The sequence below is a fragment of the Pristiophorus japonicus genome, unplaced genomic scaffold (assembly GCF_044704955.1).
Source record: "Pristiophorus japonicus isolate sPriJap1 unplaced genomic scaffold, sPriJap1.hap1 HAP1_SCAFFOLD_432, whole genome shotgun sequence".
NCBI lineage: Eukaryota > Metazoa > Chordata > Chondrichthyes > Pristiophoridae > Pristiophorus > Pristiophorus japonicus.
In genome coordinates this window covers 358,820-382,184 of record NW_027254224.1, presented here as the reverse complement: position 1 = coordinate 382,184, position 23,365 = coordinate 358,820, and the positions used below count along the sequence as shown (strand labels likewise).

The window sequence follows — 23,365 nt, the reverse complement described above, 5'->3', positions numbered from 1 at the left end:
TGTTTGATGGGACAGTGTAGAGGGAGCTTTACTCTGTATCTAACCCCCTGTACCTGCCCTGGGAGTGTTTGATGGGACAGTGTAGAGGAAGCTTTACTCTGTATCTAACCCCCTGTACCTGCCCCGGGAATGTTTGATGGGACAGTGTAGAGGGAGCTTTACTCTGTATCTAACCCGTGCTGTACCTGCCCTGGGAGAGTTTGATGGGGACAGTGTAGAGGGAGCTTTACTCTGTATCTAACCCCCTGTACCTGCCCTGGGAGTGTTTGATGGGACAGTGTAGAGGAAGCTTTACTCTGTATCTAACCCCCTGTACCTGCCCTGGGAGTGTTTGATGGGACAGTGCAGAGGGAGCTTTACTCTGTATCTAACCCCCTGTACCTGCCCCGGGAGTGTTTGATGGGACAGTGTAGAGGGAGCTTTACTCTGTATCTAACCCCCTGTACCTGCCCTGGGAGTGTTTGATGGGACAGTGTAGAGGGAGCTTTACTCTGTATCTAACCCCCTGTACCTGCCCTGGGAGAGTTTGATGGGGACAGTGCAGAGGGAGCTTTACTCTGTATCTAACCCCGTGCTGTACCTGCCCTGGGAGTGTTTGGTGGGACAGTGAAGAGGGAGCTTTACTCTGTATCTAACCCCGTGCTGTACCTGCCCTGGGAGTGTTTGATGGGACAGTGTAGAGGGAGCTTTACTCTGTATCTAACCCCCTGTACCTGCCCTGGGAGTGTTTGATGGGGACAGTGTAGAGGGAGCTTTACTCTGTATCTAACCCCGTGCTGTACTTGCACTAGAATCACCAGTTGTGTGAAACTTTCTCTCCCTGATGTGACGCCTTTCTGACTTGTGGCGTGCACAATCTCACTCATTACTAGAGTGACCGCACTTCAGAGATGACTTGATTGACTGTGGAACTCTCTTTGATGTGCAGAGGTGAGAGGAGGCAGAAATCAAAGTCTCCCATTCTCTGTCACACCGTGACCTACATGTGCAGCATGATAGTTGTCGCACAATTCCCCCCTCCTCCCCCTCCCCCCCCGTTCTGGTCGCCACTCCCTTGCTATCGGTACAAAAAAAAAACAGGATGTGGGCATTTCTTGCAGACTGGTAGCTGAAATACCCGCACTGCCAATTGCCCACAACTGCTGGTTGCTGCACGACTAACTGAGTCCTCTGCACGCGATGCTCCAACTCGGTTCAGGGCCACAGCCAGACAGTGGCAAAGGTTGGCACAAGAGTTCACAGAATTCACAGAATCGACGCGGTCCAACACCGCCTCCAGTGCTCCAGTGCAGCCTTCGGCCGCCCGAGCAAGAGAGTGTTCGAAGACCAGGCCCTCAAATCTGCCACCCAGCTCATGGTCTACAGGGCTGTAGTGATACCCGCCCTCCTGTATGGCTCAGAGACATGGACCATGTACAGTAGACACCTCAAGTCGCTGGAGAAATACCACCAACGCTGTCTCCGCAAGATCCTGCAAATCCCCCGGGAGGACAGACGCACCAACGTTAGCGTCCTCGACCAGGCCCAACATCCCCAGCATCGAAGCACTGACCACACTCGACCAGCTCCGCTGGGCAGGGCCACATTGTCCGCATGCCCCAGACACGAGACTCCCAAAGCGAGCGCTCTACTCGGAACTCCTTCACGGGCAAACGAGCCAAAGGTGGGCAGAGGAAACGTTACAAGGGACCAACGTCAAAGCCTCCCTGATAAAGTGCAACATCCCCCACCGACACCTGGGAGTCCCTGGGCCCAAAGACCAGTCCGCCCCAAGTGGAGGAAGTGCATCCGGGAGGGGCGCTGAGCACCTCGAGTCTCGTCGCCGAGAGCGTGCAGAAACCAAGCGCAGGCAGCGGAAGGAGCGTGCGGCAAACCAGTCCCACCCTCCCCTTCCCTCAACCACTGTCTGTCCCACCTGTGAAAGGGACTGTGGTTCCCGTATTGGACTGTTCAGCCACCTAAGGACTCACTTTGGCAGGAAAAATAAAAAAGCCAATTATTTAAAGGGAGAGAGGTTTCAAAATGCTACGGTACAGAGGGACCTGGGGTTCCTTGTACATAAGAACATAAGAAATAGGAGCAGGAGTCAGCCATTCGGCCCCTCGAGCCTGCTCCGCCATTTAATACGATCATGGCTGATCCGATCATGGACTCAGCTCCACTTCTCCGCCCGCTCCCCATAACCTTCACTCCCTTATCGCTCAAAAATCTGTCTATCTCCGCCTTAAATATATTCAATGACCCAGCCTCCACAGCTCTCTGAGGCAGAGAATTCCACAGATTTACAACCCTCTGAGAGAAGAAATTCCCCCTCATCTCAGTTTTAAATGGGCGGCCCCTTATTCTAAGACAAAAGGTTAGTATGCAGGTACAGCAAGTGATCAGGAAGGCCAATGGTATCTTGGCCTTTATTGCAAAGGGGGATGGAGTATAAAAGCAGGGAAGTCTTGCTCCAGTTATACAGGGTATTGGTGAGGCCACACCTGGAGTACTGCGTGCAGTTTTGGTCTCCGTATTTACGAAAGGATATACTTGCTTTGGAGGCAGTTCAGAGAAGGTTCACTCGGTTGATTCCGGGGATGAGGGGGTTGTCTTATGAGGAAAGGTTGAGTAGGTTAGGCCTCTACTCATTGGAGTTCAGAAGAATGAGAGGCGATCTTATCGAAACGTATAAGATTATGAGGGGGGCTCGACAAGGTGGATGCAGAGAGGATGTTTCCACTGATGGGGGAGACTAGAACTAGGGGGCATGGTCTTAGAATAAGGGGCCGCCCATTTAAGACAGAGATGAGGAGGAATTTCTTCTCTCAGAGGGTTGTAAATCTGTGGAATTCTCTGCCCCAGAGAGCTGTGGAAGCCGGGACATTGAATATATTTAAGATGGAGATAGACAGATTCTTGAACGATAAGGGAGTGAAGGATTATGGGGAGCGGGCAGGGAAGTGGAGCTGAGTCCATGATCGGATCAGCCATGATGGTATTAAATGGCGGAGCAGGCTCGAGGGGCCGAATGGCCGACTCCTGCTCCTATTTCTTATGTTCTTATGTTCCATATCAGCCTCCTCCCCTCCTCCCCCCCGCTCTTCACCATCTCCTTCCGTTCCTTTCTCCCTCATGTGTTTATCCAGCTCCCCCTTAAATGCCTCGATACTATTCGCCTCCACCCCTCCCTGTGGCAGCGAGTTCCACATTCTCACCGCTCTCTGGGTAAAGAAGTTTCTCCTGAATTCCCCATTGGGTTTATCAGTGATATTGGTGGCCCCCTAGTTCTGGTCTCTCCCACAAGTGGGAACATCTTCTCTTCATCTACCCCATCAAGACCACTTCAGAATCTTAAAGACCTCGATCGGGTCAGCCATCAGCTTCTCCTTTCTAGAGAAAAGTGCCCCAGCCTTCTCAGTTCTTCCTGATAGTTCTAACTTCTCAGTTCTGGTAAGTCTTTGATTGAACCTTCCTCCATGTCTCGAGATCTTTTTTGTGATATGGAGACCAGAACTGCACAGCGCTCCAAGTGTGGTCTAACCGAGATATGGAGATCAGAACTGTGCACAGTGCTCCAAGTGCGATGTGACCAGAACTGTGCACAGTGCTCCCAGTGTGATACAGAGACCAGAACTGTGCACAGTGCTCCCAGTGTGATACAGAGACCAGAACTGTGCACAGTGCTCCCAGTGTGATATGGAGATCAGAACTGTGCACAGTGCTCCAAGTGCGATGTGACCAGAACTGTGCACAGTGCTCCCAGTGTGATACAGAGACCAGAACTGTGCACAGTGCTCCCAGTGTGATACAGAGACCAGAACTGTGCACAGTGCTCCCAGTGTGATATGACCAGAACTGTGCACAGTGCTCCCAGTGTGATATGGAGATCAGAACTGTGCACAGTGCTCCAAGTGCGATGTGACCAGAACTGTGCACAGTGCTCCCAGTGTGATACAGAGACCAGAACTGTGCACAGTGCTCCCAGTATGATATGACCAGAACTGTGCACAGTACTCCCAGTGTGATATGACCAGAACTGTGCACAGTGCTCCCAGTGTGATATGACCAGAACTGTGCACAGTGCTCCCAGTGTGATATGGAGACCAGAACTGTGCACAGTGCTCCCAGTGTGATATGACCAGAACTGTGCATAGTGCTCCCAGTGTGATATGATCAGAACTGTGCACAGTGCTCCCAGTGTGATATGACCAGAACTGTGCACAGTGCTCCCAGTGTGATATGACTAGAACTGTGCACAGTGCTCCCAGTGTGATATGACCAGAACTGTGCGCAGTGCTCCCAGTGTGATATGGAGATTAGAACTGTGCACAGTGCTCCCAGTGTGATATGGAGACCAGAACTGTGCACAGTGCTCCCAGTGTGATATGGAGACCAGAACTGTGCACGGTGCTCCCAGTGTGATATGGAGACCAGAACTGTGCACAGTGCTCCCAGTGTGATATGGAGACCAGAACTGTGCACAGTGTTCCCAGTGTGATATGGAGACCAGAACTGTGCACAGTGCTCCCAGTGTGATATGGAGACCAAAACTGTGCACAGTGCTCCCAGTGTGATATGACCAGAACTGTGCACAGTGCTCCCAGTGTGATATGACCAGAACTGTGCACAGTACTCCCAGTGTGATATGGAGACCAGAACTGTGCACAGTGCTCCCAGTGTGATATGACCAGAACTGTGCACAGTGCTCCCAGTGTGATATGGAGACCAGAACTGTGCACGGTGCTCCCAGTGTGATATGGAGACCAGAACTGTGCACAGTGCTCCCAGTGTGATATGGAGACCAGAACTGTGCACAGTGCTCCCAGTGTGATATGGAGACCAGAACTGTGCACAGTGCTCCAAGTGTGATCAAAACCCTTCATCATTTTTAATACCTTTTTCAAATCTCCTCGAATTATTTTGCCCCTATCCAGACTCCTCTGAAACGTGGGACTGAGTTATAGAGATCGGGGGTGTCCCAGGCTCCAGCCTGGCTCTGCATCAATTTGGCTGCTCTCAAACTGGGCCAGAGTCAAGGGTGCCACAATGTGCCTCAGTACCCCATGCATATTTTTGTGGGTGGGGGGGGGGGGAGGGGTGGTTCGGTGTGCATAATTAATCCAGCTATCTTGGAGCCATGACAGACGCTATCCCAACACAATCCCTTTCTAATGATCCCTGTTGGAAATTGCCTGCGCGGGGGAGGGGGGTTGGGGGGAGGTGGGTAAAGAATTAAGCCCGATGCCTCTCACAGTTGAATATCCCACGGTTCACCGAGCTCGCGCAGGAAGCAGAGCTGATCGGGGGAGGGTGGGGGATCAACCGGAGAACCTTCGGCGCTCGTGGGACGGCCCGAACAGCGAGTGGGGCCAAGCTATTCGGCCGTGGTGGCAGCACCTCGAAGAACCGATTCTGCCTCACCCAGGGTCCCGCCGCACACATTCTCCGGCAGAAGGGACCGGATTTTTTGTTTACACTGATCCCTGCATGCCTTCGTCCAAACCCAGGGCACTGAGGCACATTCAAGCCCCACCGCCCCCCCCACAAACTGACCGAACTGAGAGCGGTGGAGACTGGGGACGTGAAGCACAGATTACAGAAAAGTGCTCCTTCCCTGGCGCGCGGTTCCTACCCCGGCCACCCGCCCTGGCGTGACATTTCAATCCAAATTCTCTCCCACCCACTCCACCCCAAGTGCTTCCTCTTTGCAAAAACATCTCTCATACACAACCGGCAGCCTTGTGGCTAGCCCACAATCTGTACCTCCCAGTCAGGCTGGGCATCGGGTGACTGAACACCCTCCCTATCACACTTTCCCTCTTTCCACAAGCTCTCTTCCTCTCTCGCTTTCCTCTCCCCATTCTCCCTTACCATTATCTCTCCTCCTCCCACTCCCCCATTCTCTCCCTCCTCTCCCCCTCCCCCATTCTCTCTCTCTCTCTCTCCTCTGCCCCCTCCCCCATTCTTTCTCTCTCCCTCTCCCCCTCCCCCATTCTCTCTCCCCCTCCCCTTCCCCCATTCTCTCTCTCTGACCCCCTCCCCATTCTCTCTCTCTCTCTCCTCCCCTCCCCCATTCTCTCTCTCTCTTCCCCTCCCCATTCTCTCTCTCTCTTCCCCTCCCCCAATCTCTCTCTCTCCCCTCTCCCCCAATCTCTCTCTCTCTTCCCCTCCCCAATCTCTCTCTCTTCCCCTCCCCCATTCTCTCTCTCTCTTCCCCTCCCCCATTCTCTCTCTCTCTCCTCTCCCCTCCCCCATTCTCTCCGTCCTCTCTCTTTCCCATTCTCTCTCTCTCTCCTCTTCCCCTCCCCCATTCTCTCCCTCTCTCTCCTCTTCCCCCTCCCCCATTCTCTCTCTCTCTCTCTCCTCTTCCCCTCCCCCATTCTCTCTGTCCCCCATTCTCTCTCTCTCTGTTCTCCCCATTCTCTATCTCTCTCCTCCCCACTTCTCTCTCTCCTCTTCCCCTCCCACATTCTCTCTGTCTCTCCTCTTCACTCCCCCATTCTCTCTCTCTCTCTCTCTCTCCTCTTCCCCTCTCCCATTCTCCCTCTCTCTCTCTCTCTCCCATTCTCTCTCTCTCTGCTCTCCCCATTCTCTATCTCTCTCCTCCCCCCTTCTCTCTCTCCTCTCGCCTCTTTCCCCTCCCCCATTCTCTCTCTCTCCTCTCCCCTTTCCCCATTCTCTCTCTCTCTCTCTCCTCTCCTCTCTCCCCATTCCCTCTCTCTCTCCTCTTCACCCTCCCCCATTCTCTCTCTCTCTCCTCTTCACCCTCCCCCATTTTCTCTCTCTCTCCTCTATCCCCTCCTCCATTCTCTCTCTCTCCTCCCCCTTCGCTCTCTCCTCTCTCCTCTCCCCATTCTCTCTCTCTCTCTTCTTCACCTTCCCCCATTCTCTCTCTCCTCTTCCCCCTCCCCCATTCTCTCTCTCCTCTTCCCCCTCCCCCATTCTCTCTCTCTCTCTCTCTTCTTCCCCTCCCCCATTCTCTCTCTCTCTTCTTCCCCCTCCCCCATTCTCTCTCTCTTCTTCCCCCCCCCATTCTCTCTCTCTCTTCTTCCCCCTCCCCCATTCTCTCTCTCCTCTTCCCCTCCCCCATTCTCTCTCTCCTCTCCCCCTCCCCCATTCTCTCTCTCCTCTCCCCCTCCCCATTCTCTCTCTCCTCTCCCATTCCCCCTCCCCATTCTCTCTCTCCTCTCCCATTCCCCCTCCCCATTCTCTGTCTCTCTCTCTCTTCCCCCTCCCCCATTCTCTCTCTCCTCTTCCCCTCCCCATTCTCTCTCGCTCCTCTCCCCCCCATTCTCTCTCTCCTCTTCCCCTCCCCCATTCTCTCTCTCCTCTCCCCCTCCCCCATTCTCTCTCTCCTCTCCCCCTCCCCATTCTCTCTCTCCTCTCCCATTCCCCCTCCCCATTCTCTCTCTCCTCTCCCATTCCCCCTCCCCATTCTCTGTCTCTCTCTCTCTTCCCCCTCCCCCATTCTCTCTCTCCTCTTCCCCTCCCCATTCTCTCTCGCTCCTCTCCCCCCCATTCTCTCTCTCCTCTTCCCCCCCATTCTCTCTCTTCTCTTCCCCCTCCCCCGTTTCCCCTCTCCACTCCCCCATTCTTTCGCTCTCCTTTCCCCTTCCCACTCCTCCCCCTCTCCCCACCTTATAATAGAGCACCCCCTAGTGGCCGACTGTGGTAGTGCAACGATTCCTGTAAATATAATAAAAAGCTTGTGACAAGGTAACATGACAAGTTCCTATGGCGTCATCTTGTGTGTCATGTGTTTAGTGATGTCACATTGGTGACGAGGATAGGATAATCAGATTTCTTAGCTGAAATTTTTGTTGGTGGATCATCCACCCAAAAATCAGAAAGAGTTGGAAAGGTTCTTTGCTTTGCAGAACAGCTAAAAATCCACGGTAACATTTCAAGCACACTTGGCTGAACTGTCAGAGTCCAGATGGCCGCGCCAATGGGAATAATAGGGCGCTTGGGTGACTTCCATCGTGACCGAGAGACTTTCGGAACGTATGTGGAACGGCTAGAAATGTTTTTCACCACAAATAGTGTCGTCGAAGTCCCTGATGATGTAACCTGTAACCGGGTGGTTTTCAGAAGAAAACAGGCTATTTTCTTGACTGAAGCAGGCCCCGAGGTGTATGAAACCCTGAAAAATGTGCGCGCTCCCATCAAGCCACAGGACATACCATTGACGGAGATTCTAACCAAGCTGGAACAGCACTACAGCCCCGAGCCCCTGGAATTTGCTGCAAGTTATCATTTTAGATTACAGGATCAATTCATTGATGAGAGTATCAGTGAGTACATTGTAGCTTTAGACAAAGTTATCCATTCACTGCCATTTCGGAAACTTTCAGCACCGAGCATTGCGTGACCGCTTTGTTTGTGGGATGGAAAATGAAGCAATCAGAAGAAAGTTGTTGACAACCCCGTACTTGACTTTTAAAGAACATAAAAACATAAGAACTAGGAGCAGGAGTCGGCCATACGGCCCCTTGAGCCTGCTCCGCCATTTAATACGATCATGGCTGATCCGATCATGGACTCAGCTCCGCTTCCCTGCCCGTTCCCCATAACCCCTTATTGTTTAAGAAACTGTCTATTTTTGTCTTAAATATATTAAATGACCCGGCTTCCACAGCTCTCTGAAACATAGAAACATAGAAAATAGATGCAGGAGTAGGCCATTCGGCCCTTCGAGCCTGCACCGCCATTCAATGAGTTCATGGCTGAACATGCAACTTCAGTACCCCATTCCTGCTTTCTCACCATACCCCTTGATCTCCCTAGTAGTAAGGACTTCATCTAACTCCCTTTTTGAATATATTTAGTGAATTGGCCTCAACAACTTTCTGTGGTAGAGAATTCCACAGGTTCACCACTCTCTGGGTGAAGAAGTTTCTCCTCATCTCGGTATTAAATGGCTTACCCCTTATCCTTAGACTGTGACCCCTGGTTCTGGACTTCCCCAACATTGGAACATTCTTCCTGCATCTAACCTGTCTAAACCCGTCAGAATTGTAAACGTTTCTATGAGGTCCCCTCTCATTCGTCTGAACTCCAGTGAATACAAGCCCAGTTGATCCAATCTTTCTTGATATGTCAGTCCGCCATCCCGGGAATCAGTCTGGTGAACCTTCGCTGCACTCCCTCAATAGCAAGAATGTCCTTCCTCAGATTAGGAGACCAAAACTGTACACAATACTCCAGGTGAGGCTTCACCAAGGCCCTGTACAACTGCAGTAAGACCTCCCTGCTCCTATACTCAAATCCTCTCGCTATGAAGGCCAACATGCCATTTGCTTTCTTCACCGCCTGCTGTACCTGTATGGCCAACTTTCAATGACTGATTCCCTCTGGTGGGGGGAGTCCAGATCGAGGGAGCGTCACCTTCAAATTTGAGTTCAGGGGTGATGCCAGGAAACACTTCTTCACACACAGGGCAGTGGGAATCTGGAACTCTCTTCCCCCCCACCCTAACCCCCCGCCCTGAGGCAGCGAATTCCACAGATTTACAACCCTCTGAGTGGAGAAATTCCTCCTCATCGCAGTTTGAAATGGGCGGCCCCTTATTCTAAGACCATGCCCCCTAGTTCTAGTCTCCCCCATCAGTGGAAACATCCTCTCTGCATCCACCTTGTCGAGCCCCCTCATAATCTTATACGTTTCGATAAGATCACCTCTCATTCTTCTGAACTCCAATGAGTAGAGGCCCAACCTACTCAACCTTTCCTCAGAAGTCAACCCCCTCATCCCCGGAATCAACCGAGTGAACCTTCTCTGAACTGCCTCCAAAGCAAGTATATCCTTTCGTAAATATGGAAACCAAAACTGCACGCAGTACTCCAGGTGTGGCCTCACCAATACCCTGTATAACTGGAGCAAGACTTCCCTGGACGAGGATGACTTACTTCCACGAGTTCACAGATGTTTCAATGCAGGACCCAATGTTCCAGGTCCTGAATTCCAGTTGAGGGGGTGGAAGATGCCTGTGGGTGGATTTTTTTAACCACACCAGCCACCACACGGGCTTGACAGAGCGAGGTCTTGGTCCAGGGGCAAAGATTAACCAGGATGACTGGAGACCAGCTCTGCTGCACGGACCGAGCGCGCTCACATATCGCACACAGTGTGGGCTGGGCCCCGTGCTGCCCCCTGGGCCTTCGGCTCTTCTGGGCCCCGTACCCCCATTCACCGCACCTCTGCCCCGACCTTCCCACTCCTCTGGAGCGGTTGGGACCCCCCCCAAGGCCTCAGCAACTGGCCACAGTAAGTGAATTGAAGTCGTGCTATCGGTGCCTGGGACAACACATTGCCTTCGTGTCGGGACGGCTTTGAGCAGAGTGTTTCTTCTGCAAGAAAACTGGACATCCTGCGAAGGTATGCCAACTGAGGAGTAAACCGATGTTCAGGGCTATAAGTAGAAATCGCCAGAGACTACATAGCATTGAAGAGGAGCAAGAGGATGAAGTGGTTTTGGAGATACACGTCAACAGGAGCGCGAGGTTATCGAACAGCAATTCACAAAGTATCACCCACACAGATGTTGCAGGAACCAGGATAGCTATGGAAAGCGACACTGGCACCTCCATAAGCGTAATGCCGGAATCGCTATACCTGGACAAGCTGCGTGATTTTCCACTAGGGAAATCGTCGAACTGCGAGGTTACTCAGGAGAGCAAAGCCCTGTGGGAGGACGTATCACCAAACCGGTGAAATACAAAGATCAGTTTCAGAGCTTGCCTCAGTGGCAGGAGACAAGCCTGCCTTCATAGGTAGAAAGTGGTTGGGGGAAAAATCACTGAAGGTGGATTGGAGTGAGATTTTGCGTGTTGAAACCAGATTTGCATCGAAGGTGTTCTGTGAAACGGGCAGTCCGATCCAAGGTTTCAAGGAGAGTGTCAGGATACAGAAGGAGGCTAGACTAGTTTACTGCGAGCCATATCCCGCACCATAAGCGGTCAAAGTTGGGCAACAACTCAAATGACTAGAGACTGAACATTATCTCGAAGATAGATCTATGTAATTGGGCTACACCCATTGTTGTTGTACCCAAGTCTGATGGGAAGGTAGGATTGTGTGGTGATTATAAAGTAACCGTAAACCAGGTTCTAGCGAGTAATGTCCGCAATACATTGCCAAATGTAGAAGATTTGTTCAACATTGACAGGTGGTCAGATCTTAAGAATGCCTACTTACGCGAGCTAGATGAGGAGTCCAAGTTATGCTCAATTATAACTTCTCAGCCTATATCAGTTTAATATGCTACCATTTGGAGTGTCTTCCACCCGTGCCATATTCCAAGCGGCAGCGTTGGTGGTATTTCTCCAGCACTTGGAGGTGTCTACTGTTCATAGGGTCCACAGCTCAGCCATATAGGAGGGCAGGTATCACTACTACACTGTAGACTATAAACTTGGTGCCAGTTTCAAGGCCCTAGACCACTTCCCCAAAATGTTGTCAAGGCCAGAGGTCAAATGGAAATTTCAGGACTAAGGTTGATGGATTTTTGATGGGGGGGGGGGGGGGGGAAAGGAAGGGTATTAAGGGTTGGGGAAGCAAGGCGGGAAGATGGAGTTAAGATACAGATCAGCTCGAGTGGCCGCCTCTTGTTCCTAATGCAACAGGCTCGAGGGGCTGAATGGCCTCCTCCTGGGCTTTAGCTCCTATCTTTCTATTGAGTGATGGCGTTGTCAACAAAAACACCGACACATCCAGGTTCTGGGCATCTCAACCTCAGTCACTGTACTTGCCCTGGGAGTGTTTGATGGGGACAGTGTTGAGGCAGCTGTCCCCTCTATTCCCAATGCCCTTAAATTAAAATTCAAAAGAAGATTAGGCTCAGCCATGAAGCTCAGTCGAATAGCCTACTCACCATCTGGGCATGCAAGTGGGCATGATGGAGGAGCCTCCCCTCTACACGAAGACACAAAGCCTCCCCAAAGCCCCTCACAGATAGAACATAGAAACTAGGAGCAAGAGTCGACCATTCGAGCCTGCACCGCCATTCAATATTATGGCTAATCCCCTCGCTGAACACCATTATTCCCCCTACCCCTTGATGCCTTGTGTCTAGAAATCTGTCTCCCTCTTAAATGTATTCAGTGACTTGGCCTCCATAGCCTTCTGTGGTAGAGAATTCCACAGGTTCACCACCCTCGGAGTGAAAACATTTCTCATCTCGCTCCTAAATTTCCTACCCCGTATCCTGAGACTGAGCCCTTGTTCAAGACTTCCCAGCCCCGGGGGAAACATCCTCCCCGCATCCAGTCTGTCCAACCCCGTCAGAATGTTATACCTTTCGATGAGATTCCCTCTCATTCTTCTAAACTCCAGTGAATACAGGCCCAGTTGACCCAATCTCTCCTCGTACGGCAGTCCTGCCATCCTAGGAATCAGTCTGGTGAACCTTCGCTGCACTCCCTCTATGGCAAGTATATCCTTCCTTCGGTAAGGAGGAGATCATCTACAAGGCACAAGTCAGGAATGTGATGGAACACTCCACTTGCCTGGCTGAGTTGCAGCTCCAACAACACTCGAGAAGCTCGACACCATCCAGAACAAAACAGTCCGCTTGATAGGCCACGCTACCCACCACCTTCAACACTCACTCCCTCCACCACCGGCGCACCGTGGCTGCAGTGTGCACCGTCCACAAGATGCACCGCGGCAACTCGCCAAGGCTTCTTCGGCAGCACCTCCCAAACCCGCGACCTCTACCCGCCTAGGTGGTCAAGGGCAGCAGGTCCATGGGACCACCACCCCCTCCACGTTCCCCTCCCAGTCACACACACCATCCCTCGACTTGGAAATATATCGGCCGTTCCTCCACCGTCGCTGGGTCACAATCCTGGAACTCCCTCCCCAACAGCACTGTGGGAGCACCTTCACCACACGGACTGCAGCGGTTCAAGGCGGCGGCTCACCACCACCTTCAAGGGGCAATTAGGGACAGGCAATAAATGCCGGCCTTGCCAGCGATGCCCACATCCCAGGAAGCAATAAAAAAAAAACACACCAGCCGGATTGTATCATACAATGGAGAACTGTTTATTGGTAATATCGAATGCAATACTGTTGTGCACGAGAAAGAGAGAGAGAAATTTATCCCGCTATTAAGTGACCCTCATTGGCAGCTTTGCGAAACAGAATTACCTTCACCAGAGCATGCTCGAGTCCATAAATAGCACAAAATTTATACCACTGTTCTCAAATCCTCAGCAACACCCAGCGCGGTGAAGAAACTTCTGTAGGAGTGTTTCGAAACGTGGTTGATGTCGAGAGAATTTGCCCCCCCCAAAATTGACCATCTAGTTTCCCCACCCCCCTCCCGTCTAATCAAAAAAAGGTACACCACCAGCAATAAATGGCAGAAGAAATAGTTCAGTCTCACCCCCCCGCCCCACTGTCTAGAGATCTTGGGCTTTAAAAAAAAAAAGGAAACCACCATCACAACACATCTCAATTAGCCACGAGTAATATCTCTACAGGAATACAAAAGACACATTTGTTTATTCGGTCACGGACAGGAATCAGAATCGAAAGCAGTTAAGGGTGCACTGGGTTGAATTGAGTGCAAAGCTTAGGGGTGGGGGGGGGGGGTTATTGGTGGGTGGGGGTGGGGGAGAATGAGGGGGCAGATTTCATTGGGATTTGGAAAAAAGAGAAAGAAGTTCATGGAACAGAGACTTGGAAGGGGCTGCCAAGAATGTGATCATCGCCCCATTTTACCACCAATATGTAGTGGCCTTTCTCCTTTAGGATATACGAGACATTGTAGAACTTGCTCCCGACATGCTTCACCACGACCTCTTCACATGGAATCTTGGGACCGTGAACACCAACAAGCAACATGTTCGAACCTGGAGGGAGGGCGAGAGCGAGAGAGACAATGTGAGTTGCTTTCGGTTGTTGCCCCCCTCAACTGTTACAAGCTATTGGCTAGGCTGCAACTGGGCTAGCTCATCCCAATTCGAGGCCCTGCACACGGCAGGGATCGCGCAAAGGACTTGGAGAGGGGTGGCGGAGGAGGAGATTGACCAGAATGGTCCCGGGAACTTCGGGCGATGTGGAGAGACTGGAGAAGCCAGGGTTTGTTCTCCTTGGAGCAGAGATGGCGAAGGAGATTTGACACAGGAGGTGTGCAAAATGTGTTGACTGAGCAAGAAGGGACAAACTTTATTCTGGCAAATACGTCAGCAACCAGAAATCAGATTGAAGGGAATTGGTAAGACGCAACAGAAGAAATCGGAGCAGGAGTCGGCCATTCGGCCCCTTGAGCCTGCTCCGCCATTCAATACGATTGTTGCGGATCCGATCTTGGCCTCAGTTCCACTTCCCTGCCTGCTCCCGGGATGGCAATATACATCAATGATTTAGATAAAGGAGTTGAGTGTAATATCTCAAAATGTGCAGAGGACACTAAGCTGGGTGGCGGTGCGAGCTGTGTGGAGGACGCCAAGAGGCTGCAGGGTGACTTGGACAGGTTAGGTGAGTGGGCAAATGTGGATAAATGTGAGGTTATCCACTTTGGGGGCAAAAACAGGAAGACAGAATATTGTCCGAATGGTGAAAGATTAGTAAAAGGGGAGGTGCAACGAGACCTGGGTGTCATGGTACATCAGTCATTGAAAGTTGGCATGCAGGTACAGCAGGTGGTGAAGGCGGCAAATGGCATGTTGGCCTTCATAGCGAGAGGATTTGAGTATAGGAGCAGGGAGGTCTTACTGCGGTTGTACAGGGCCTTGGTGAGGCCACACCTTGAATATTGTGTTCAGTTTTGGTCTCCTAATCTGAGGAAGGACATGCTTGCTATTGAGGGAACGCAGTGAAGGTTCACCAGACTGATTCCCGGGATGGCAGGACTGATCAGACAGATTAGATCGACTAGGCCTGTATTCGCTGGAAATCAAGAATGAGGGGATCTCAGACATAAAATTCTGACGGGACTGGACAGGTTAGATGCAGGAAGAATGTTCCCGATGTTGGGGAAGTCCAGAACCAGGGGTTACAGTCTCAGGATAAGGGGTAAGCCATTTAGGACCGAAATGAGGAGAAATTTCACTCAGAATTGTGAACCTATGGAGAATTCTGTACCACAGAAAGTCATTGAGGCCAGTTCGTTAGATATATTCAAAAGGGAGTTAGATGTGGCCCTTACGGCTAAAGGGATCAAGGGGTATGGATAGAAAGCAGGAATGGGGTACTGAAGTTGAATGATCACCTATGATCATATTGAATGGTGGTGCAGGCTCAAATGGCCTACTCCCACACCCAATTTCTATGTTTCAATATCACAGCTGATCCGACCATGGACTCTGCTCCACTTCCCCGCCCGCTCCCCATAACCCTTCACTCCCTTATCGTTCAAAAATCTGTCTATCTCCACCTTAAATATATTCAATCACCCAGCCTCCACAGCTCTCTGGGGCAGAGAATTTCACAGAAGAAATTCCTCCTCATCTCCGTCTTAAATGGGCGACCCCTTATCTTGTGAGCCCCAGTTCTAGATTCCCCTACAAGGGGGAAACATCCTCTCTGCATCCATGCTGTCAAGCCCCTTCAGAATTTTACACATTTCAGCAAGATCAGCTCATTCTTCTCAACTCCAATGAGTACTGACCCAACCTTGCTTCATATGACAACCCCTTCATCTCTGGAATCAAAGAGTAAACCCTTCTCTGAACTCCGACACAAGCAATTGGTGAAAGGATGAAGACGGAGAATAATCTTGGCCTTTATTGCAAGGGGGATGGAGTATAAAAGCAGAGAAGTTCTGCAACAACTGTACAGGGTATTGGTGAGGCCACACCTGGAGTACCGCGTGCAGTTTTGGTCTCCGTATTTAAGGAAGGATATACTTGCATTGGAGGCTGTTCAGAGGAGGTTCACTCAGTTGATTCCGGAGATGAGGGGGTTGACTTATGAGGAAAGGTCGAGGTTGGGTCTCTACTCATTGGAATTCAGAAGAATGAGAGGTGATCTTATCGAAATGTACAAGATTATGAGGGGGATTGACAGAATGTTTCCACTGATGGAGACTAGAACTTGGGGGCATAATCTCCGAATAAGGAGCCGCCCATTTAAGACAGATCTGGAAAAGAGGGGGGGAGGAGGGGGAGGGAGGGGGAGGAGGAAAGAGGGGGGGTGGGGAAGAGGGAGACACAGATTTTTGAGTGATAAGGGAGTGAAGGGTTATGGGGAGCGGGCAGGAGATCAGCTATGATCTTATTGAATGGCGGAGCAGGCTCGAGGGGCCGAATGGCCGACTCCTATTTCTTATGTAATGTTCTTGATACTGTTGAAACGCCCCCACCCCAAGAACATGATCACAGAGTCGGTCTCGTCCATGGCAGCCCCTGCTCTTCTCCCCACGCCCGTCATGCTCACCTGCTTTACTGCAGTCCACTGTGAAAGAGTTCTTCTGTCCAACGTAGGCCTTGCTGAGGCCGAGACCCTTGGCAAGCACCTTGCTGCTGTCAGAGCTCGACTTGGGAACTGCACTCTGGGGGGCCATGATGGCAGACTTGCACACCGTGTCAACCAGGACGGAGGTCGTTTCGTGGAGACTGTGGCTGCTCACCAGATGCTGACCTGGAATGGAGGGGGGAGCAGAAAAAAAAAAACTGGTCAAGAAAGAAAATGACTCATGGAAACTTGGAGAAACAGGCCCTAAAGGGAGATACACAACATCGCCAGAACTCCTCAAACCCAGCACCAAGCTCACGGTCTACCGAGTAGTGGTGATACCCACCCTCCTGTATGGCTCAGAGACGTGGACCATGTACAGTAGACACCTTAAAGCGCTGAAGTACCACCAACGATGTCTCCGCAAGATCCTGCAAATCCCCCTGGGAGGACAGACGCACCAACGTTAGCGTCCTCGACCAGGCCAACATCCCCAGCATCGAAGCACTGACCGCACTCCACCAGCTCTGCTGGGGCAGGGCCACATTGTCCGCATGCCCCCGACACGAGACTCCCAAAGCAAGCGCTCTACTCGGAACTCCTTCACGGCAAACGAGCCAAAGGTGGGCAGAGGAAACGTTACAGGGGACCACCCTCAAAGCCTCCCTGATAAAGTGCAACATCCCCACCGACACCTGGGAGTCCCTGGGCCAAAGACCAGTCCCGCCCTAAGTGGAGGAAGTGCATCCGGGAGGGCGCTGAGCACCTCGAGTCTCGTCGCCGAGAGCGTGCAGAAACCAAGCGCAGGCAGCGGAAGGAGCGCACGACAACCCAAGCCACCAACCCTCCCTCCAACCACTGTCTGTCCCACCTGTGACAGGGACTGTAGTTCCCCGCATTGGGCTGTCACCAGAGAACTCAGCGTGGAAGCAAGTCATCCGACTCCAAAGGAACTGCCCAAGAGGATTCCAAACCACATTCCTTTTTTTTTAAAAAATTCGTTGCTGGGACGTGGGCGTCGTTGGCAAGCCTGGCATTTATGGCCCGTCCCTCGAGAAGGTGGTGGTGAGCAGCCTTCTTGAACCGCTGCAGTCCGTATGGTGAAGGTGCTCCCACAGTGCTGTTAGGGAGGGAGTTCCAGGATTGTGACCCAGCGACGATGGAGGAACGGCCGATATATTTCCAAGTCGAGGGATGGTGTGTGACTGGGAGGGGAACGTGGAGGAGGTGGTGTTCCCATGGACCTGCTGCCCTTGACCTTCGAGGCGGTAGAGGTCGCGGGTTCGGGAGGTGCTGCCGAAGAAGCCTTGGCGAGTTGCCGCGGTGCATCTTGTGGACGGTGCACACTGCAGCCACGGTGCGCCGGTGGTGGAGGGAGTGAGTGTTGAAGGTGGTGGGGAGCGTGGCCCATCGAGCGGGGCTGCTTTGTCCTGGATGGTGTCGAGCGTCTCGAGTGTTGTTGGAGCTGCAACTCATCCAGGCAAGTGGAGAGTGTTCCATCACACTCCTGACTTGTGGGTTGTGGATGGTGGAGAGGCTTTGGGGAGTCAGGAGGTGAGACACTGGCCACAGAATACCCAGCCTCTGACCCGCTCTTGTGGCCACAGTATTTACGTGGCTGGTCCAGTTAAGTTTCTGGTCAAAGGTAACCCCCAGGATGTTGATGGCGGGGGACTAGACAATGGTAATACTGGTGACTATCAAGGGGCGGCGGTTAGACTCTCGCTTGTTGGAGATGGTCATTGCCTGGCACTTGTGTTGGAGCTGACAGACCACTTGAATCCAATGGGGAGGGCGGGCCAGGTTAAATGATGACCTCTCGAGACTCAGTTTCTCCCAAATCCACGAGTGTCCCAAGGGTCCATCAAGTATTCTTCCCAACCCGTTCCCAATAAAATGAGAGATCACGCCCCATACATCCGTCTCTGGTCAAACATATACACCAGCAAGGTGAAAGGGCCTGTTTCTGATCTGTGAAATGCTATTGCAATATTCAATGAATGGCCCAATTTAAAAAAGACAGGATAGCTGGAGGCCAAGTGAGTGAGTCAAAGTTAGTATCATGGCCATACCAATTGCTAACCCAATTGTTGACACTTCAATCTTAAAATTCTCATCCTCGTGTTCCAATCACTCCCCAGCCTTACAAGATTGGATAGGCTGGGGTGGTTTTCTTTGGAACAGAGGAGGCTGAGGTGAGCCATCTTTGAGGTGCGAGGGGCCTGGACAGAGTAGATAGCAAGAACCAGTTTCCCTTGGCAGAGGGGTCAACAAACAGGGGGCCACAGATTTAAAGCAATTGGTTGGAGGTTTAGAGGGGATTTGAGGGGAAATGTCTTCACCGAGGGTGGTGGTGGTCTGGGGCAGGATTCACAGGAGGCAGAAACCCTCACCTCATCGAAAAAGTGCCTGGATGTGCGCTTGAAGTGCCGTAACCTGCAGGGCTACGGACCCAGAGCTGGAAAGTGGGATTAGGCCGGGTTATAGGCAGTCCCTCAAAGAGAGGAACAATTGCTTCCACTCAAAGGCGAGTTCTCAGGTGGCTGAACAGGCCAATATGGGAACCACAGTCCCTGTCACAGGTGGGACACAGTGGTTGAGGGAAGGGGAGGGTGGGACTGGTTTGCTGCACGCTCTCGGCGACGAGACTCGAGGTGCTCCACGCCCTCCCGGATGCACTTCCTCCACTTAGGGCGGGACTGGTCTTTGGCCCAGGGACTCCCAGGTGTCGGTGGGGATGTTGCATTTTATCAGGGAGGCTTTGAGGGTGGTCCCCTGTAACGTTTCCTCTGCCCACCTGGGGCTCGCTCACTGCGTCGGAGTTCCGAGTAGAACGCTTGCTTTGGTATTAGGCCGGGATGGGTCTTGGCCGGCCGGCACGGACACGAAGGGCTGGAATGGCCTCCTGTAAATTTATATGATTCTATGAACCCTCCCAGATCTCTGCGCTCCTCCAATTCTGGCCTCTTGTACACCCCCCTGACTTCCATCACTCCACCATTGGCCGCCATGCCTTCTGTTGCCTGGGGCCCCCAAAACCTCTCCCCTTTTCCAACACTCCTTAAAACAGACCTCTGACCAAGCTTCTGGTCACCTGTCCCCAATATCTCTTGGTGGCAAGGTGTCAAATATTGTTCGATAACCCTCCAACGAAAGGTGTGGAGATTCTTTTTTTAAAAACTACGTTAGAGGCGCTAAATGCAAGTTGTTCAAAGGCAAACGCCACACCAACTCACCAGTAATCTTGGCTTTGAACGGACTGCCCACAATGTGGTAGGGGCCACCATACTTGATGGAAATCAGGTAATTTCCAGGGGCCATGGGCGTATATGTGACTTTGTAGCCCTCCGAACATTCTAGACAGTCCATCTTGACTTTCGAAGGACCGTCAATAGTGACGGCCAAGGAGCCAGGCCCTGCGTTTGTAGTGTTGACGATAAATTCTGCAGGAACACCTAGAAATTTGAAGGAACAGTGGGGGGGGGGGGTTAGAAAAAAAAAGTTACAGGAGCAATAAGACAGAGACACAGACATGTTTTAGCCTGGAATAGAAAGCAGAACGATTCTCACCAGTGACACCGCCCTCCAGTCCTGCTCCAGATGCCGATACCATTCCAGGATCTCCAGTCTGGCCTGGCTCACCCACACGAATCTTGAAGGGGCTTCCTGGGATGTGCGAGCCATTGAACTTGACGTCAATCAGGTAGATGCCGTTCTCTCGCGGAATGAAGCGCACTGCGTACTTATCTGCAAGGGAACGGGAATGAGAGACCCCCTGGCCAGGATCGTGAAAACCAGCCCAACCCACTCCCCCAGGGCAACAACTCCAGAGATGGCTAATCGATTATTTACTCTGTATCTAACCCCGTGCTGTACCTGCCCTGGGAGTGTTTGATGGGACAGTGTAGAGGGAGCTTTACTCTGTATCTAACCCCGTGCTGCACCTGCCCTGGGAGTGTTTGATGGGACAGTGTAGAGGGAGCTTTACTCTGTATCTAACCCCGTGCTGCACCTGCCCTGGGAGTGTTTGATGGGACAGTGTAGAGGGAGCTTTACTCTGTATCTAACCCCGTGCTGCACCTGCCCTGGGAGTGTTTGATGGGACAGTGTAGAGGGAGCTTTACTCTGTATCTAACCCCGTGCTGCACCTGCCCTGGGAGTGTTTGATGGGACAGTGTAGAAGGAGCTTTACTCTGTATCTAACCCCGTGCTGCACCTGCCCTGGGAGTGTTTGATGGGGACAGTGTAGAGGGAGCTTTACTCGGTTTAGATGCAACTTATTTGACAGCCACAATACCTTCATCGATCTCAGATACGCAACACTCCTCCAGTGCTCCGGACGGACTGTGAACCTTGGCATCAATCATTCCCTTTGCCCCATTGAGGCTGACTGCAAAGGAGGCTGGGTGGTTCACCTTTAACCCTGACTCCTGGAATCAGAAAGAAGTGTTGAACAAGAAGCAGAGAAAACCCGGAGATGGAAGGCCCTCCCAAGTCTCCTCTCCCTCCCAACCTCAGCCTTCAGTGACGGGGAGAGACTGGAGAAGCTGGGGGTTGTTCTCCTCGGAGCAGAGAAAATCGAGGTGCTCACAATCACGAGGGGTTTTTGATAGAGTGGATCGGGAGAACCTGTTCCCCGGGGGGGCAGGAGGGCGGGTAACCAGAGGGACACAGATTGACGATAATCGGCGATGGAACCAGAGGGGGAGATGGGGGAGAATGTGTTTACGCAGCGAGTTGTTGTGATCGGGAACGCGCTGCCTGAAAGCTCGGTCGGAGCAGATTCAATCGTGACTTTCAAACCGGAAATTGGATAAATACCGGAAGGGGAAATGTGCCGGGCTGTGGGGAAAGGGCAGGGGGAGTGTGGGACTGATTGGGGTCGCTCTGTCACAGAGCCAGCACAGCACGGGGCTCGAGGGACCCAATGGGATCCTCCTGTGCTGCGTCAATCTACGAGTCCACGATGACTCGACACCACGCACCAGCACATTGGGAAGGGGAGGAGGAATGGCAGTGGGACAGTGTAGAGGGAGCTTTACTCTATCTAACCCCGTGCTGTCCCTTCCCTGGGAGTGAACTCATTGAATGGCGGTGCAGGCTAGAAGGGCCGAATGGCCTACACCTGCACCTATTTTCTATGTTACTATGTTAGATGGGACAGTGTAGAGGGAGCTTTACTCTGTATCTAACCCCGTGCTGTACCTGTCCTGGGAGTGTTTGATGGGACAGTGTAGAGGGAGCTTTACTCTGTATCTAACGCCGTGCTGTACCTGCCCTGGGAGTGTTTGATGGGACAGTGTAGAGGGAGCTTTACTCTGTATCTAACGCCGTGCTGTACCTGCCCTGGGAGTGTTTGATGGGACAGTGTAGAGGGAGCTTTACTCTGTATCTAACCCCATGCCATGGGAGTGAATAGATTTAAGACAAAGATAGACAGTTTCTTAACTGATAAAGGAAGGGGTTATGGGGAGCAGGCAGGGAAGTGGAGCAGAGTCCATGATCGGATCAGCCATGATCGTATTAAATGGCGGAGCAGGCTCGAGGGGCCGTATGGCCTACTCCCATTTATGTTCTTATGTGCTGGGTGGGGAGCAGCGCAACAAGGCACCTTGAAAGACGATCAGCCAGCCGTGCATCAGCTCGATTCTGGAGGGAGTGAATCCAGGCCAGTCCTGTGGAAGATTGGCCGGTGCGGAGGGGGGGTAGGGTCAAGAGGAAAGCAAGGCTCTGGAGGAGCTGTCGTACCCCCCTCCCCACCCCCCCCCCGGCCGCCTTCACAGCAGACGCCCGCCTCCAAACTCTACCACCAGCAGATTCGCGGAGTTCAGGGGTCAAAGGCCACAGCACCATTGCGGCACGAGGCGGCCAATCGGCTCGTGGCGGCTCTGCAGGAGCCCCTCGGCCAGTCCCACTCCCCCGTCCTTTCCCCGTAACCCTGCAAGTCTTATTTTCCTTCAGGTATTTCCCAGTTTGAAAGCCGCGATTGAGTCGGCCTCCAGCACCCTCTCGGGCAACGCATCCCAGATCCTAACCATTCGCTGCGTAAAATAAGTTGTTCCCTCACGGTCGCCTTCAGCTCTTTTGCCAATCGCCTTCAATCCGTGTCCTCTGGCTCGCCGCCAATTAGGCACACGTGAATTTATGTAGCGCCTTTCACAACCACCGGAGTTACTGTTGGAATGTGGGAAATGCAGCAGCCAATTTATGCACAGCAAGCTCCCACACACAGCAACGTGATAACCAAAAAAAACAGATGATCTGGGTCACGATGGCAAACAGCTTTGCTATCTACTCGGGCCAAACCGCCCCCCCCCTCCGCGATCAAATCTCGTCTCAACCTTCTCCACGGTGAGGATAACCCGCCCCAAATTCTCCAGGCGCCCATGTAACCGAGGTCTCCGATTACCGCAAACACGCTCGCAAATCTTTCCCTGCCACCATCCTTTCCGAAAGTGCGGTGCCGAGAGCACTCCCAGTCGAGAGCCTTAGCCATTCCCCAATCCTTCCGCAGAGAAACAAACGCGCGCACACACGGTAAACTAGAACCTTACCTGGACGGCAAGACAGTTAAAGGAGTTAAAGAGGGAGATTGACGGCAGGCTTGTGTTCGGAGGGTTAGAAAGATGTCTACGCGATTCTCCCCCCACTTTATACCAGCTAGACCATCTGTAGGTGGGACGGACTTGTCAGAGCCAATCCAGCACGCTACTGGTGCCCAGAACCAAGACCCAAGAGGACCAACTCACTGCTGCATACCCTTGAATAGAAGCCCCCCCCTCAAATGGCAAAGATCTCCCCCTTAGCAGTGGGCCACTGGAGGGACTTCCATCCTCAGCAATGCCAGGCTTCGCATTTGGAGTCACCAACCTTGGTTGGCAGTCCTCCACCAACGACGCCCCCTCTTGGCCGGAGGCAAGTAAGGGCACCTCATTTGCCCATCCCGTCCAGCGACACAACCAACCACCATCCCTCACAC

General features: G+C 52.3%; 1 protein-coding gene across 5 annotated transcripts in view; it reads right to left on the bottom strand.

Annotated features, from left to right (window-relative positions):
* Positions 1 to 13,293: 13,293 nt before the first annotated feature.
* Positions 13,294 to 23,365, bottom strand: part of LOC139251691 (filamin-A-like) — a 121,868-nt gene continuing 111,796 nt past the window's right edge. For all 5 annotated transcript variants that reach the window (XM_070873258.1, XM_070873260.1, XM_070873259.1 and 2 more), the window contains 5 exons: positions 20,684 to 20,816; positions 19,957 to 20,133; positions 19,623 to 19,841; positions 16,369 to 16,572; positions 13,294 to 13,841 (listed from right to left, as the gene is read on the bottom strand). In XM_070873258.1, coding sequence (XP_070729359.1) covers positions 13,654 to 13,841; positions 16,369 to 16,572; positions 19,623 to 19,841; positions 19,957 to 20,133; positions 20,684 to 20,816 — 921 coding nt within the window. In that variant the 3' untranslated portion in view covers positions 13,294 to 13,653. The remainder of the gene's footprint in view (positions 13,842 to 16,368; positions 16,573 to 19,622; positions 19,842 to 19,956; positions 20,134 to 20,683; positions 20,817 to 23,365) is intronic.